The sequence below is a fragment of the Belonocnema kinseyi genome, chromosome 4 (genome assembly GCF_010883055.1).
Source record: "Belonocnema kinseyi isolate 2016_QV_RU_SX_M_011 chromosome 4, B_treatae_v1, whole genome shotgun sequence".
NCBI classification, from domain to species: domain Eukaryota; kingdom Metazoa; phylum Arthropoda; class Insecta; order Hymenoptera; family Cynipidae; genus Belonocnema; species Belonocnema kinseyi.
The window spans coordinates 77,359,305-77,374,424 of NC_046660.1; the positions used below are offsets into that span (position 1 = coordinate 77,359,305).

Below are 15,120 nucleotides of genomic sequence, written 5' to 3' on the forward strand. Positions count from 1 at the left end.
AAAAAATGTTAAGAAGTAAAATTGTTTTTCTCAAAAAGATCTAAAAACTTACTTTAGACCATTTTTTTATAAGACGCACATTTTTTGTTTTAATCGCGAAAAATATTATTAAAAATAAAAAATTCCATTTTATTGTTAAGCTACACACAATAAGAATAAAAATGAATCGATAAAAATTATTTAACCAAAAAAGAATCTACAAATTTGTTGTTAATTATTTTTAAATTATATCTTAAAATTTGCTTTTGACCTTTCTTTCTAACGATACACTGGATGAGAATATGTTCATTAAATGCAAAGGAGCTTTAACAAAAGAGAATATAAAAAACTAAATTTCAGTTGCCGATGATTTGACCATTAATTTAAACAGTTATTTGCAAAAATATGGGGAAAGCAAAGTGGCCGCGCGCGTAGCGCGAGGTAAATACATTATCAAGCGTGAAGCGCGAGATTCTACAGGTGCGCACCCGACGCGCACCTTTCTTAAAATCTTGTGGAATTCATGAAATCTTTGCAATCCTTTGAAATGTTGTGAATTCTTTTTAAATCTTACGAGATATATGAACTTTGGAATATTTTAAATTCCTTAAAAATCATTCAAAGTTTCGAAGCTTCGAAATCCGAGGGAATCTTTTCGAATGCCGCAAGTAGTAGTAAGAGGACTGAGGGGTGTGCGGTGGTCACTCAGGCGTGAACAAACTAAAGCGTTTACATCCGGAGCGGAACTCTTTCGAGTTTGTTCCCCATCACCGCCAGCCCGAAAACCGGCACATTCTCAGAGTTTCACTGCATTAAAATCCATTAAAATTCATCGAGACATCTTAAACACCCTCACAATATTCGGAATTCCTTTGAAATCTCGTGCAATTATTGCGAATGCGTTATATCTCTTAAAATCCAATAAAATCCTTTGAAATATTTGCAAATCTCTTGAAATCTCTATAAATCCTCTATAACATAATCGAAGTTTCATTCAAATCCCTAATATTTTTCTAAATTCGTGGAAATACGTCTCTTTGAAATCCTTGGAAATCCCGTGACTTACATACTTCAGCATCTCTTAAGATCTCTTAAATTCCCCTCAGATCGGTTAAAGTATATATTTTTTAAATCGAAAAACTTACCAGATATTTAAAATTTTGATCCTTTTTTTTTAAACTTTTATAACTTTGATGATTTTAATTCATAAATTAAATAAATTAAATAAATTCATAAATTAAATTTAATTCATAAACAGTTTTAAAGAAATATTTCTTAAGGAACAAATATTTCATAAACTTCTTGGATTTTTACAAACAAAAATTTCAAACCTGTAAATGTCAAAATGTGATCTATAAAGGAATCAAAGAGAATAAAAACGGGATATTTTCAGAAATTCAGTTTAAAAATGTGTTTTCGAAAAATATAAGTAGTTTAAAAAAATGCTTTTTCAAAAAATGTTTATTCAAAACCAGTATTGGGTAAGTAACTTTTTTTGAGTGACTAGTTAAAGTTACGTTACTTAACGAAAAATGTAACTAGTTACAGTTACGTTACTTGTAACTGTAACTAGTTACAGTTACTCAATACAGTAACTTTAAGTTACCTAAAAAGTTATTTTTTTCTCTTCCTTCATTTTTAAATATAAAAATAATTAATACAAGATTAAGAAAATTATTTATTATTATTATATTATTACAATAAAAATATTAATAATTCATCAAAATATCATTTTAAGAACAGAGAATTGTTTTTAGTAAATAAAAAACTAGACAGATATTTCGTCAAGTGAACAGTAATATATTATTGGAAATTGGAATATAAAGGACACAAAGTAACTGTAAAGTAACTAAAATTAAGTTACATGTTATTGCAAAAATCCTAACTAATTTACGTTACAAGTTTCTTTTAAAAAAGTAACTAAGTTACCCTAAAAGTTACAAATAACGTTACTTTTTAGTAACTTAGTTACTCGTAACAAGTTATTACCCAACACTGTTCAAAACTGCGTCTTGTCAGGAATAATTAAACAAAAATCATCAAAGTTATGAAAGTTCAATTTTAAATATCTCCCAAGTTTTGTGAATGTTTTAAAAATTACCTTAGGGTTTTTATTTCAACACCTGAGAGAACAGACACTAAAATTTTCATCAAAATTACTAACAACAGCTAAAATTCTTCAGATGATTTGACATGGAATTGTTCAGATATACAATATTACGTAAGAAGAGGGCAGTAATAAGCACCTTACAGAAATAGAAACGTTTAAATTTTCAAAAATAATTTCCAATAAAGATAATATTTGTTCTTGCGTAATTAATGGAAATTCTCTAGGCAAATCAAATAAGGAATTATCTATAATTTAAATGTGGCGCTCAATTTTCTGCTTGGTATATTGGCAGCATTGCCTTGCCATGCCGCACGATTGGCATACTTCAGATCATAACAAGCAACAGTGCAAACTGCAAAGAATGACAACAAGATTGTCGACCAAAAATACGAGAAGCGACAGTGATAGTCGAGATAGTGGATTACTGGATTACATAAAAATAATAATCAGATGAATTCTAAATTTGCTTGATTTCCAGAAAATTAAGAAATCTTCACTTTGTTCTCGACAGTTTTAATGAGAAAATCGCCGGAAGCAATTTAACCTCAAAATTGCAATAACCATGCAAAGTATGCAAAATAAAAAATTTCTGTTCGACAGAGTCGGCTCAGTTTCGCGAAATAATGGGTTAGATAAGGCTGAAATTGAGTTCGAATTTAATAATAAAGTGGAAAAAGCCTTACTGCGAAAAGACAAGTTTTATCACAAAGGTAGACACATTCCTGAAGGCAGACATTTGAACGAGTACATAACAGTTGGATCCCAGGTACATTTAAACAATTCATATAATATTTTAGACCCCTTTTTTAATACATAATCATATAATAACTGTCACAATATTTAATTCTTTTTTTCTTCATTAAATTCATTGACTGGTCAAAATATTAATATTATACACGAAATCTAAATCTTTTTCTAAAATATCATCATTGATTTCTGTCCAAATGTTGTAATATGTATAATATATGTTTAAACTTGAAAAAATGGTATATTAGATCTCAGTAAATGTGAAAATTTCTTTAAAAAATGTGAAAACCAACCTAGGAGTGGAACCAATTGGATATAATATTACTAAAAAGTGCAAAGTTCACACCCTATTCTCATTTTTAAAAAGAAATCCTCTTTTTTCTCCTGTGTTCAAGAAACTACCTTTTTCTGGTTTTTTCGGTTAAATTCGAAATGAATTAATTGAACTCAATAAAAAATCCAACTAATTATTTAATTATTTTATTGAATATTTAACATATTTGTTTTAAAAAATGATCCTTTTTGGTTGAAAATTCAAATTTTGTGTTAATAACTGGTCTTTTTAGGTAGAAAAATCAACTAATTTTGTAGGAAATTAATCATTTTAGTTAAAAATGAAAATATTGTCTGAACATCAATCTGTTTTTGGCGGGTTTTGTTGAGAATTCAACTATTTTGTTGAAAATTATTATTTTTTGATTGAATTCAACTGTTTTATATTTAAAATTAAAATTCTTTTTGGTAAATTTTTTGATAAGAATTCAAATTCTTTGTTTAAATTTCAACGACTTGATTGAAATTAGAACTATTTTGTTAAAAATATATTTTTTTTCATTCAAGATTTATCTGTTTTGTTGTAAATTTAATTCATTTGGAAGAAATGTTTTCTTGATGCAAATTAATTTGTTTAGTGAATGCAAATTTAATTTTTCAATGCGGTTGAAAATTGATCTTTTTTTTTTTTACTTGAAAATTCAAATATTTAGTTGAAAACTTTCTCGGGTTGAAAATAAAACTATTTCGTTAAAAATTAATTTTTTTAAATGAAAATTTAACTATTCCTTTTTTAGTTGAGAATTCAATTTTTTTTTCTTCAAAATTCGCCTTTTTTTAGAAAATTAATCCTGTTTGAAATTTAATCTTTTTGGAATCAAAATGTAACTTTGGTTGTAAATAATTAGTCTGTAATGGTTGATGATTCAACTATTTTGTTGAAAGTTTGTATTTTTTGGTTAGATTCAAGTGTTCTTAATTAAAAATTAAAAAAATGTTTGGTCGAAATATCAATTATTGTATTTTTTGTAGAGAATCATTTTTTCTTGTTAAAAATTCAACTACTTATTTAAAAGTTGAGCTACTTTGTTAAAAATTAATTTTTTTAGTTTGTTGAAGATTCATGCATTTAGTTGTAAATTAATTTTTTAACGGAAAATTCCATTCTTGATTGAAAATGGACCTTTTTAGTTGAAAATCCATGTTTTTTTTTAATTTGCGTATTTATTTGAAAAGTCAACTGTCTGTTTAAGAGTTGAAGTACCTTGTTATAATATTATTTTATTTAAGATTCACCTATTTAGTTGAAAATTTTTATCTTTTGTTGCACTTTTTTTCTTATTGGTAGAAAATTCATATTTTTTTTATGAAATTCAATTATTTGTTTAAAAATACAATTTTTTTGTGAACATTCAATTGTTTTGTTAAGCAGTCATTTTTTCGGTCAAAAATTCAACTACTTTTTTGAAAATTTGAATTTTTGAATGGAAAAATCATAATTTTTGGTTGACATTAATTTTTTTGATGAAAATTCGATTGCTTTTAAAAAATTTAGCCTTTTTGGCTTGAAAATTTATCTATTTGTTCGAAAATGGAACTTATTGGTTGAAGTTTTATCTTTTACTTTTAAAAATTCGACCACGCCGTTGAAAATTTAACTTTTTGGTTAAAAATTGAACTATTTTGTTGAAAATTCAATTTATTTGTGTCAAAAATTAAACTTTTTCCTTCGAAAATTCAACTGTTTTGTTGAAAATTATTCTGTCTTCTGTCTTATTTTTCTTACGGGTCTTTTTGGCTTGAAAACTTAACTTTTTTGTTGTTAAAAATTCGTCTTTCCGGGTTGAAAATTCATCTCTTTTGGTAGAAAATCTTTTTCGTTGAAAAATCAACTATTTTATTGAAAATGCAATATTTTTCGATTCGATATCTTAGGATTTCAAAATGATGCATATTGAATTCAATATGATATGGTATAAACATTCATTCTATTGTAAAGAATTTAGGACAAGACCACCTATTTCGGATCAGCGGTCTAAATGCAGATTACTATTGTTTAGACCGTAAATTGATACAATTGTAAAACCGAAATTTTAAATAAAAAGATTCATTTTCTACCAAAAAGACGACTTCAATAAAATCGTTGAATTCTCAATCGACTGGTTGAATTTTCAACTATAATTATAGATCGTCAAATAAATTATTAATTGCTTAACTGGAATACGTGAATTTTCGACTGAACAGATTAATTTTCAAACAAAAAAACATGATTTTTGAACAAAATACATGAATTTTGAACTAAAAATGACAAGTTTTCAACCACATAGTTAAATTTTGTTATAAAATAGACCAATTTTCAACAAAAAATAGAAGGGTTAAATTTTCAGGGTATGATATTAATTTTCAAACCAACTTATGAATTTATAACTAATATAATAAATCCTAAATAGGAATAAGTTTGATTTTTAACTGAAAAGATGAATTTTTAACTAGAATAATTCAATTTTCAACCAAGAAGATTATTTTCTACCAAAAATATGAATTTCCATCTAAAAAATATAATTTCTCAACCATAAATGAAATATTTAATTGTTTGGTTAAAAAAGTTAATATTGACCAAAAGAGATGAATTTTCAATTAAAATTATGGAATATTCAACTAGAATAGTTAAATTATCAGATAAAAAAGTTAATTAAACAAAATTTAACAAGAAGTAAAAAAGTAATAATTTCAAGTCAAAGGAAAAACGAATTTTCAATAAAATAGCTTATTTTTCAACTAGCGATAAATTAACTAGAAAGACAGAAATATTTTTCTAAAAAAAAAAAAACAATTATTGTTCTATTTATTGTGATTTTCAAAAGATTATAAACTTAAATGGACGTTTTTAAATAAAAAATGATCTTATAAGACGGGAAAATGACAGTGAATTTATTTTTTGACCGGAAATTTTACAAATTTATAGACAAAAATCTTCCACTTTAACCAGTTTTTAATTTGAGATTTTAATTGTTATTTGTACATTTTAGTTTAAAGAATTTTAAAATACAGTTTTAAAGACGTAAGCCATTAAAAATTAGAAGCGTTTGAAATCGATGATTTTAGATAAAATATATTTTTAGTTGATCAACTGTCAATATAAATTAATAGTGAATTTTGAAATTAAACTGTTCTTTAAGATTTAAAAACAACTGTAAACGCCCTATTGAAACTTTATAAATATTATTTTAGTCTAAAATATTCAATTTTTAAACCATTCAATTAAACATTTTTTAATTAAGAGAGATAAGAATGACTTAATATTTAGAAATATCTGACTGTTTATTCAAAATCAGTAATTGTATTTAAACATTAAAAACTAAATTCTGAACGTTATATTTTAATTGTTCTAGTTAAAAATAAATTTATTTGTAAGTCAAATTTTTGAACTTCGATGTATAAATAATAATTGAATACATATTATTCTTTTAAAAAAATCAAGAAAGTTGAAGAAATATTTAGAGGTTAAAAACAAATATTCAAATTCAGTTTGAAATTTGAAATGATTTGAAATAATTTAAACAAAGTGTCTATGTGTATCGATAAAATCCGGTTATTAGTAATAAAATGTTCTGTGTAAATAGCCCACGGTTTAATTTAAAACAAAATATAGATTTTGGCAGGTTTTAAACAAAAAATTTAAAAACTTTTTAAGAATTTTGAATGGCTTCAGAAGATTTAAAAAAATGTCCTATGAAAATTGAAAATTATTTTTGTTTTGAAAAGATAATTTTGAGTGATTATTCAAAAATATTTATAAAAATTTGCAAAATTATCAAAAATGAATGTGGAAGGTTTTAAGGAAATATGTTTAATTTGGCAGGATAAAAAAAATAGAAAAAATTGGATTCATTTTGAAGGATGTTTAAATGTTCTGAAATAATTTTAAAAATAATAAAAAAATGTAAACAACATGCAGATGTTTCGAGATTTTTAAATAAAATTTTGAAGAATTTTCAGGATTTTTTAACCATTTAAAATATAAATAATTTAACTTTTAATTTAAGAAGTGTTCAGTTTATAAAAAATGTAATCGTTCTGTTTTTAATGTTTCTGGTTTACAATTGCTGTAAATAGTATAATTTTGAAATTTGTTTAATTCATTGATGGATTATTCAATTTAGACTTTAGAGCATTGGAAATGTGAACGTGGATTTATATTTTTAGAACTGAATCTGAATCTTTGAACTCTACAATTTATAAAGGTTAGAAAATTTATTTTGCAGTTTTACTGAATTTAGTCAAAAATTGTTCGGTTTAAAAGTTATTAGCTTCAATTTTATGCGTGTAAATTATTGAGCATTTGAATCAGATTTAAATACAAAATTATTGAATTTAAAAACTTTTAAACCTCAATTTTAAAAGTTTGAAATTCACGAGTTCCTCTTTGAGTGCTTTCATTTGCAGCCAAGTTTTTATTCATTCAAATGGAAAAATTGTTAGCTCTAAAGATTGATATTTTAAATTTCATTGATCATGAAAAATGTTTGCGAGCCGAGAAAAACCCGGAAAACGACCAGGAATTTTTTTCTTGGATTAAAACCTATTTGAGAAAAATGTAGTTTTTCACTGTAGAAGATAGAAATTCTATCTAAAACTATTTGTTTTTGATGAAGATATGTTTTTAGTATTTAATCATTTTTATATACTTCACAAAACTATCGTAAATTCACTTGTATGCCAAAATTAATTTACATCTTTAAAATTGTACCTACTCTTTCTAGTTCCAGTTTTCGACGCCAGGTGGCGAAATGGAAGACCACCATTCTCAATAAAATAAATAAATTTTTAAATATAATTGCAGTTTAAAGCACCTTGTTTCTAAGACCAGGTTCACATTTGGTTCCTTTGCCCTATCCCTTTATTTTCACGAAAAATCATCCTATTTCCTCTGTTTTTAGAAAATTCTAGGCTTTGCGAAGTCTCAAAGTCTATAATATATACATTAAAATTCTCTGAAAAAAATGTTGTCCTTAGGTCGTATTTTCCTGTCACATTTTGAACAGTCAAGATAGCGATCAGCCGTCCGTTTGGTACGTCATGATATGTCAAAAATACGAAAAGAGACCAGCATACATGATGGAAGTAAAAACAGGTCTCGTGAACATCACAGGATCGATCAAGGAAGTTCAAAAACGACATGGTGTCATTTCCACAGATTATTATTCCGAGAGAGACTCAAAGATATACTTTTTGGCGAGTAAATTTTATTTGGACGGCAAGAGATTACAATCGTCCAGAGCTCTTACCGATGTCTTGAAAATAGATGACATCGTTTATTTCGATGCAATTCCCTGTATTCCCGAAGAAAGTCATGTTCACAGTAAATGGTTCGCCATCCTAGTTTTCAAAGGAAAACGGCCAGACTCCCACAGATTTGTCGACAACAAACATTGGGAAGTGGATGACAAAGGAAAAAAGGTAAAAATCTATAACTTAAAATTATTTTAAAAACAGGCTTTACACTGGCAGAAAATCAAGAAATGTATGTAAGCAGGGTGTCTAGCCTACCTTGAAAACCTGGAATTGTCAGAGAATTTTTATATTACTTTATATATTTTTTATATATTTCGCGAGCGTGCTTAATTTTTTCTTTAAATTTCATTAATAACAATAATTTTCCATTCGTGAAAGTAGCTTTATATTACAGCATTTAATTGTTTTGTTGATTTTTTTGTTTTAATTAATTTTTTAAAATGCAAATTTAACGATTATATTTTTTAAATTTAAGGTATTTAAATTAGATAAAAATCAAACTTAAAACCCTTTTTTTTTATCCAATAGTCAAGTTGATGTGAAGAATTTCTGAAAATAAAATCAAGATTTTGGATAAAAATAAATGTAAATATTATTAATATTATCATAAATTATAATATAAATTATTATATCTAATTATTATAATAAATATTCTATTTTTGGTTGAAAATTGATCGCCTTTAGTTTCAAAATTTAAATATCTCGTTGAAACTGCATGTATTTTTCTGGAAATTTAGTAGTTTGCAATATTTTGTCTCTCTTGACAAAACAATCTTTTTTAGTTGAAAATTAAAGTTAAAAAGTCTTCTTTTGATGAATTTTACCATTTTTAATTATTAAAATTAAAGTCCTTTTTGGTTGAAATGTCAATGTTTTTCACTCAGAATTAATCTTTTTTGGAATCAGAATTTTATTAACTGATTAAAAATTAAACCTACCTGTTAAAAATTAATTTGTTGTGTTCCAGATTCATCATTTTAATTGAAAATACATCTTTTTGGTTGATAACTGAGCTGTTTTGTTGGAAATTTTTTTTTTCCTTTGCTTAAAATTATTTTTTTGCTGATAATTTAATTATTATTACAATTGAAACTTTAACTATTTTGTTAAAAATGGTGTCTTTTTTAAAATGTTTTTTTGTTAAACAGAAAATGTAAACATTGTTGAAAATGCATCCTTTCGGTTTAAAATTCAACGATTTCACTTAAAGATTCATAATTTTAGTTAAAAATTCATAAGTTTTGTTGAAAATTAATTTTGTTTGAAACTAAAAATTTAGCTAGTCCATTTTTGAAAACAAACCTAGGAGTGGCACTAATTGGATATAATATTACTATACTAAAAAAGTGCAGATTTCACTCTCTTTGTCTTATTCTCTATTTTAAAAAGAAATCTTCTTTTTTCTCCTTTGTTAAAGAAATTTCCCCTTTTTCTCGTTTTTTACGGTTAAATTCGAACTGAATTAATCGAAGCCAATAAAAAAATCCAAAAAATCATTTAATTATTTTATTGAATATTTAACAATTTTTTGAAATTGTATAATTTTACAAAATTATCCTTTTTCGTTGAAAATTCAAATTTTGTGTTAATAACCGGTCTTTTTAGGTCGAAAAATCAACTAATTTGGTAGGAAATAATTTTTTTTTAAATTAATCTTTTTAAAATTAATCTTAAAAATGAAACTATTGTTTGAAAATCAACTATTTTTTATTCAAAATTAAAATTCTTTTTGGAAAATTTTTTGTCTAGAATTTGTATTTTTTGTTTATGTTTTAACGAATGGATTGAAATCTGAACTATTTTGCTAAAAATAATTTTTCTTTTGTTGAAATTTGAATGTTTTGCACTCAGAATTCATCTTTTTTTTTAATCAGAATTTTATGAATTGATTAAAAGTTTAACCAACCTGTTAAAAATTAATTTGATGTGTTCCAGATTCATCATTTTAATTGAAAATGCATCTTTTTGGTTGATAATTGAGCTGTTTTGTTGGAAATTTGTTTTTATTTTGCTTAAAATCATTTTTCTGAGAATTTAATTATTATTATAATTGAAACCTTAACTATTTTGTTAACATTTTTGTTTTTTTTTAAATTATTATTTTTTAAAAGAAAAAATTTAATCATTGTTGAAAATGCATCTTTTCGGTTTAAAATCCAACGATAATAAATTCAACGTTAAAGATTCATAATTTTAGTTAAAAACTCATAAGTTTGGTTGAAAATTAATTTTTTTTTAAACTGAAAATTTAGCTATTTCATTTTTGGTTAAAAATTAGTATTTTTTATAGTCAAATTGAACTATTTCGTTGAAAATTAATGTATTTGGTTGAAAAATCGTCTTTTTTGATAAAAAATGCATCTTTCTTTGAAAATTCATATTTTTAGTTGGAAATTCAAGTGTTCCGGTTACATATTTATCATTTTATTTAAAAAATTATCTTTTTTCTAGAAAATTCCACTATTCCAGTTGAAGATTTATAATTTTCGTTGAAAATTCATCAGTTTGGTCAATAATTATTTTTTTCAAACTGAAACTGTTTCAACTCCACTTTTTTTGTGCAAATTTATGTATTTTAATTCAAAATCCAACTATTTGACTGAATATTTGTCTGTTTTAGTAGAAAATTCGGACCACTTCGTTGAAAATTCAAGTATTTGAATTAAATATTCAAAAACTTATTTGTAAATTTATCTTTTTGGTTGAAAATCAGAAATTTATGTTTTAGGTTTAAAACTAATCCATTGCAGTTGAAGATTCATCATTGTCATTTAAAATTCATCACCTTGAAAACCTGGAATCGTCAGAGAATTTTTATATGCTTTTATATATTTTTATATATTTCACGAGCGTGCTTATTTTTTTGTTTAAATTGAAATATAAAAATTAATAACAATAATTCGGCATGGGTAAAAGTAGCTTTATATTACAGTATTGAATTATTTTGTCACATTTTTTTTTAAATTAATTTTTGGAAATGAAAATTTAACGATTCTTTTTCTGGTTAAAAATTGATCGCCTTTAGTTTCAAATTTAAGTATCTCGTTGAAACTGCATGTATTTTGCTGGGAATTTATCAAAGCTTTCCAAGGATTTTAAAACTGTCTAAAAAGTAAATAATTGAATTTTTAATTTAAGAAGTGTTCAGTTAAAATTTTTTCAATTTTTCAATATTTAATGTTTTTAGCTTAAAATTCCTTAAAATTATATAATTTTGAAAATATTAAAGTTCATTGATTGATTTTTTAATTTGGAGCATTGAAAATGATAATGTGAATTTATATTTTTTTATATTGAAAAATGTTTGTACCTTCAATTTTATACGCGTAAATTATTGAGCATTTGAATACAACATTTCTAAATTAAAAACTTTTAAATTTCAATTTTAAAAGTTCAAAATTTAACAGTTTCATTTGGAGTGCTTTCATTTAAAGCTCAGTTTTTATTACCTCAAGTAGAAAATTTTGTAACTTTAGTGTTCCATTTTTTAAATATTATTGACCGTGAAGAATGTTTGCGAACCGGGAAATTTATTTCGTCGATTAAAACGATTAAAACCCCTTGAAATTTTATATTTCAATATTTTCAAACCCTTTGGAGTCTCTTCAAATTATTTAAACCAATGAAAAATTCCTTGGAATCTTTTTAAATCCTTCTAAATCTCATTAAGTTACTGAAACAAATGAAAAATTCCTTGGAATCTTTTTAAATACACTAAAATATTAAAAATATTTTGAAATCCCTTGAAATTTGTTGAAGCTCCTGAAAATTACTTGAAAATTTTTAAAATACCCTAAAATCTTAAAAATTCTTTGAAATCCCTTCGAATTATTAAAATCAATAGAACATTTTTAGGAATCCTGCAAAATATTATAAAATCTTACAAATCTATGGAAATATCTTGAGATATTGGAAATTTTTACGAAATGCTGTAGAACCGCATGAGAATTTAAATCCCTGAAAATCTTTTCAGATTGGTATATTTCAAATATTTCAAGCCCTTTGAAATCCGTTTAAATTATTGACATTGATCAAATCTTTCGAAATTAATTGAAATTTTTTAACTGAAAAACTCCTGGTGATTTCTAAAAATACTACCTCGAAATTTAAAATATTCTTTAAAATTCTTTCCATTGATTGAAATCAATGGAAGGTTCTTTTTAATCTTTTAAAATATCATAAAATCTTTCTAATCTATGAAAATACCTTGGAATATTTGGAAATCTTCGAAATCCTACAAAATCCATTAAGACATGATAAAGTTTGGTGAAATTGCATGAAATGTGATATTTTCCTGAAATACTGGAATACTGATTAAAATGCTCCAAGAGCTTTTAAAATCACTGAAAACCTCGAAAATCTTGTAAAATTCCTTGGATTCTTTTTAAATATTCAAAAACCTTCCTTTGAAATCACTTGAAAATTTTTAAATCTCTTGAAAATTCCTTGTATCTCTTTAAAGTATCAAAAAATCCTTTGAAACCCCTTCAAAGTATTTACAGCTCTTTGAAAGTCATTGGAAGTTTTTAAAATACTCTAAAATCTTAACAATCAAATATTTGTAATACTTTGCAATCTCTTGAAACTTTTTAAATCTCTTCAAAATTCTTTGAAAATTTTTTAAATAGTCTAAAATTTTAAAAACCACTTCAAATTATTTTTAACTTTTTAAAAAAATCAAAAATCTAGTAGTCAAGAAAATTGAGAAATAGTGTTATTATTGAAATATTGTGTAATAATTATGGAATTATTGAGGATATTTGTGATTATCTATGTTGATGTATTTATAGCCTAAAGAATCAACAATGTCTAATGCACTGTCAAACTTTTTTTTAACTTTTCTCTTATACTTTTAAATTTTTTGGGAAATGTTTGATATAAAGAATCCAGCGATACTGTCGTCCTTCCATTCAAAAAATATAAACGCGAAATTTAAGATAATTTTGATCTTATAACATTTCATTTATAAATAAAATGTGATTTTATTTGTTAATATTATGGTTTTTTATAACAGTGTTGAATTTATTTTTTATTTTTGCTCATGAAGCTGATTTTTTTAATGGAAAAATCCTCTTTTTCTGTGATCTTTGATTTTTTTTAGGTTAAAATTTTTAAACAATGAGTGATTTTAAACCGAAGACAATCCAAACTTTAAAATAAAAAACGAACCTTTTTGAAGAATAGCACAAAAAAGTTCAAAATATTGAATTAAGTTTTTAAAATGAAGATATTTTAGACTTAAGCTCCTGAAAATTTAACAATGTTGATTCTCAAATCGTAATTCAAAAATCTCTTTAAAATGAATAAAATCTTAGAACATAAAATATTAATGGTTAGAACTGAACAATTTCAAAATTAAAATGTTTAAATTCCATACGTCACCAAATATATAAACTATAGGACATAGGTTGAAAACTTTTTTTTTTAGTATATTAAAGATAATAGAAGGTTATTGACGAACATTTTTTGAAATTAATTTTCAGAATTTCTCACATGATGATACCGACAGTTTTATCAAGAATATGAAGAAAAATGCTCAATCGTTGAAGCCGTTTATTTACGAATGTATAAGTCGTGTGAGTAAATCTTTAGAAGATTATTTCTCAATTTTAATTTACAAACTTTTATATTATCTTTTCATTTTTAGTACACAAACGACGCTAGAACTATGTTTGCATTTGGAACCGGAGTCATAATGGACATTCCAAGTGAAGAATTTGGAATCATACTGGGACAGTTTAAGCTTAATCATTTTGAGTCCGTGTTATTCCACCGCAAAAATACGTTTCTCTTCGGAGTTTGTTTAACAAACTCGGATTTAACTCAGGTCTTTGTAGAAGGTGAGAAGTTTAATACTTGAATTTAGAAAAAAATGGTTCAAAGCAATTTTTATACTTGAATGTATTAAAATATTAGATAATATTAAACAGGGAAGTTTTTCAGCATTTTTTCATATTTAAAAGAAAAAATTTAAATGTTATCAATGTTAACTCTGCGGTAGATTTTTGCAGCTCTTATGAGGTAATAATTTTTATTTTATGCAGTTTAAAATGTGCTATAAAAACAAAAGGTGTTACTGCTTCACAAAGATGCGAAATTTCTTTAACATTTTTTGGAATGAGAATACATCCGTAAGACTTTAATTTTTTGGATAATTTTCAGTTTCAAGTTTAACCATAAAATTGTTTTTCAATATGAAACTCACGGGAAATATATATTTTTTAATTATCAATAATTTCCTGTACCATAAAATCCAGTACAACCAATTATTTTTAGTATATTGACCATTTTTTTTAATTAATAAAATTTTTAATCTGAAAATTGTAAGGGCCTTTATTGCTGTTAATAAACAATTTATATAAATATATTCAAATACTGATGAAAATAATGGAACCAATTTATTTCGTACGTTGAAATTTAAACTATTGCAAACGATTCTGATCGATATTTTAATTTATTGAGATGCATTGTTTATTACCAAAAATTTAATCTTCTATAATTTTACAGATTTCAGCGATTTAATTTATTTAAGGGCATGTGACACAGCTAAATACCTATATTACCGACCTCACTTTTTCAGTTCACTGAATGTTTTTTTGAACCTAAAAACTTTATTTGTGAATAAAATATCAAGCTGAAACTTTGGAAAATGTATTAGAGTAAAATAAAGTACGTTTAGGTACTGCATTTTGGTAGGAACTTCACTGAAAATTATT

At 24.7% G+C, this 15,120-nt stretch overlaps 1 protein-coding gene across 1 annotated transcript in view; it reads left to right on the plus strand.

Annotated features, from left to right (window-relative positions):
• The first annotated feature begins 2,445 nt into the window (after positions 1-2,445).
• Positions 2,446-15,120, plus strand: part of LOC117171354 — an 18,056-nt gene continuing 5,381 nt past the window's right edge. Inside the window, exons 1-4 of the mRNA XM_033358597.1 lie at positions 2,446-2,855; positions 8,126-8,569; positions 13,888-13,980; positions 14,052-14,244. Of these exons, the coding sequence (XP_033214488.1) occupies positions 2,652-2,855; positions 8,126-8,569; positions 13,888-13,980; positions 14,052-14,244 (934 nt within the window). The 5' untranslated portion in view covers positions 2,446-2,651. The remainder of the gene's footprint in view (positions 2,856-8,125; positions 8,570-13,887; positions 13,981-14,051; positions 14,245-15,120) is intronic.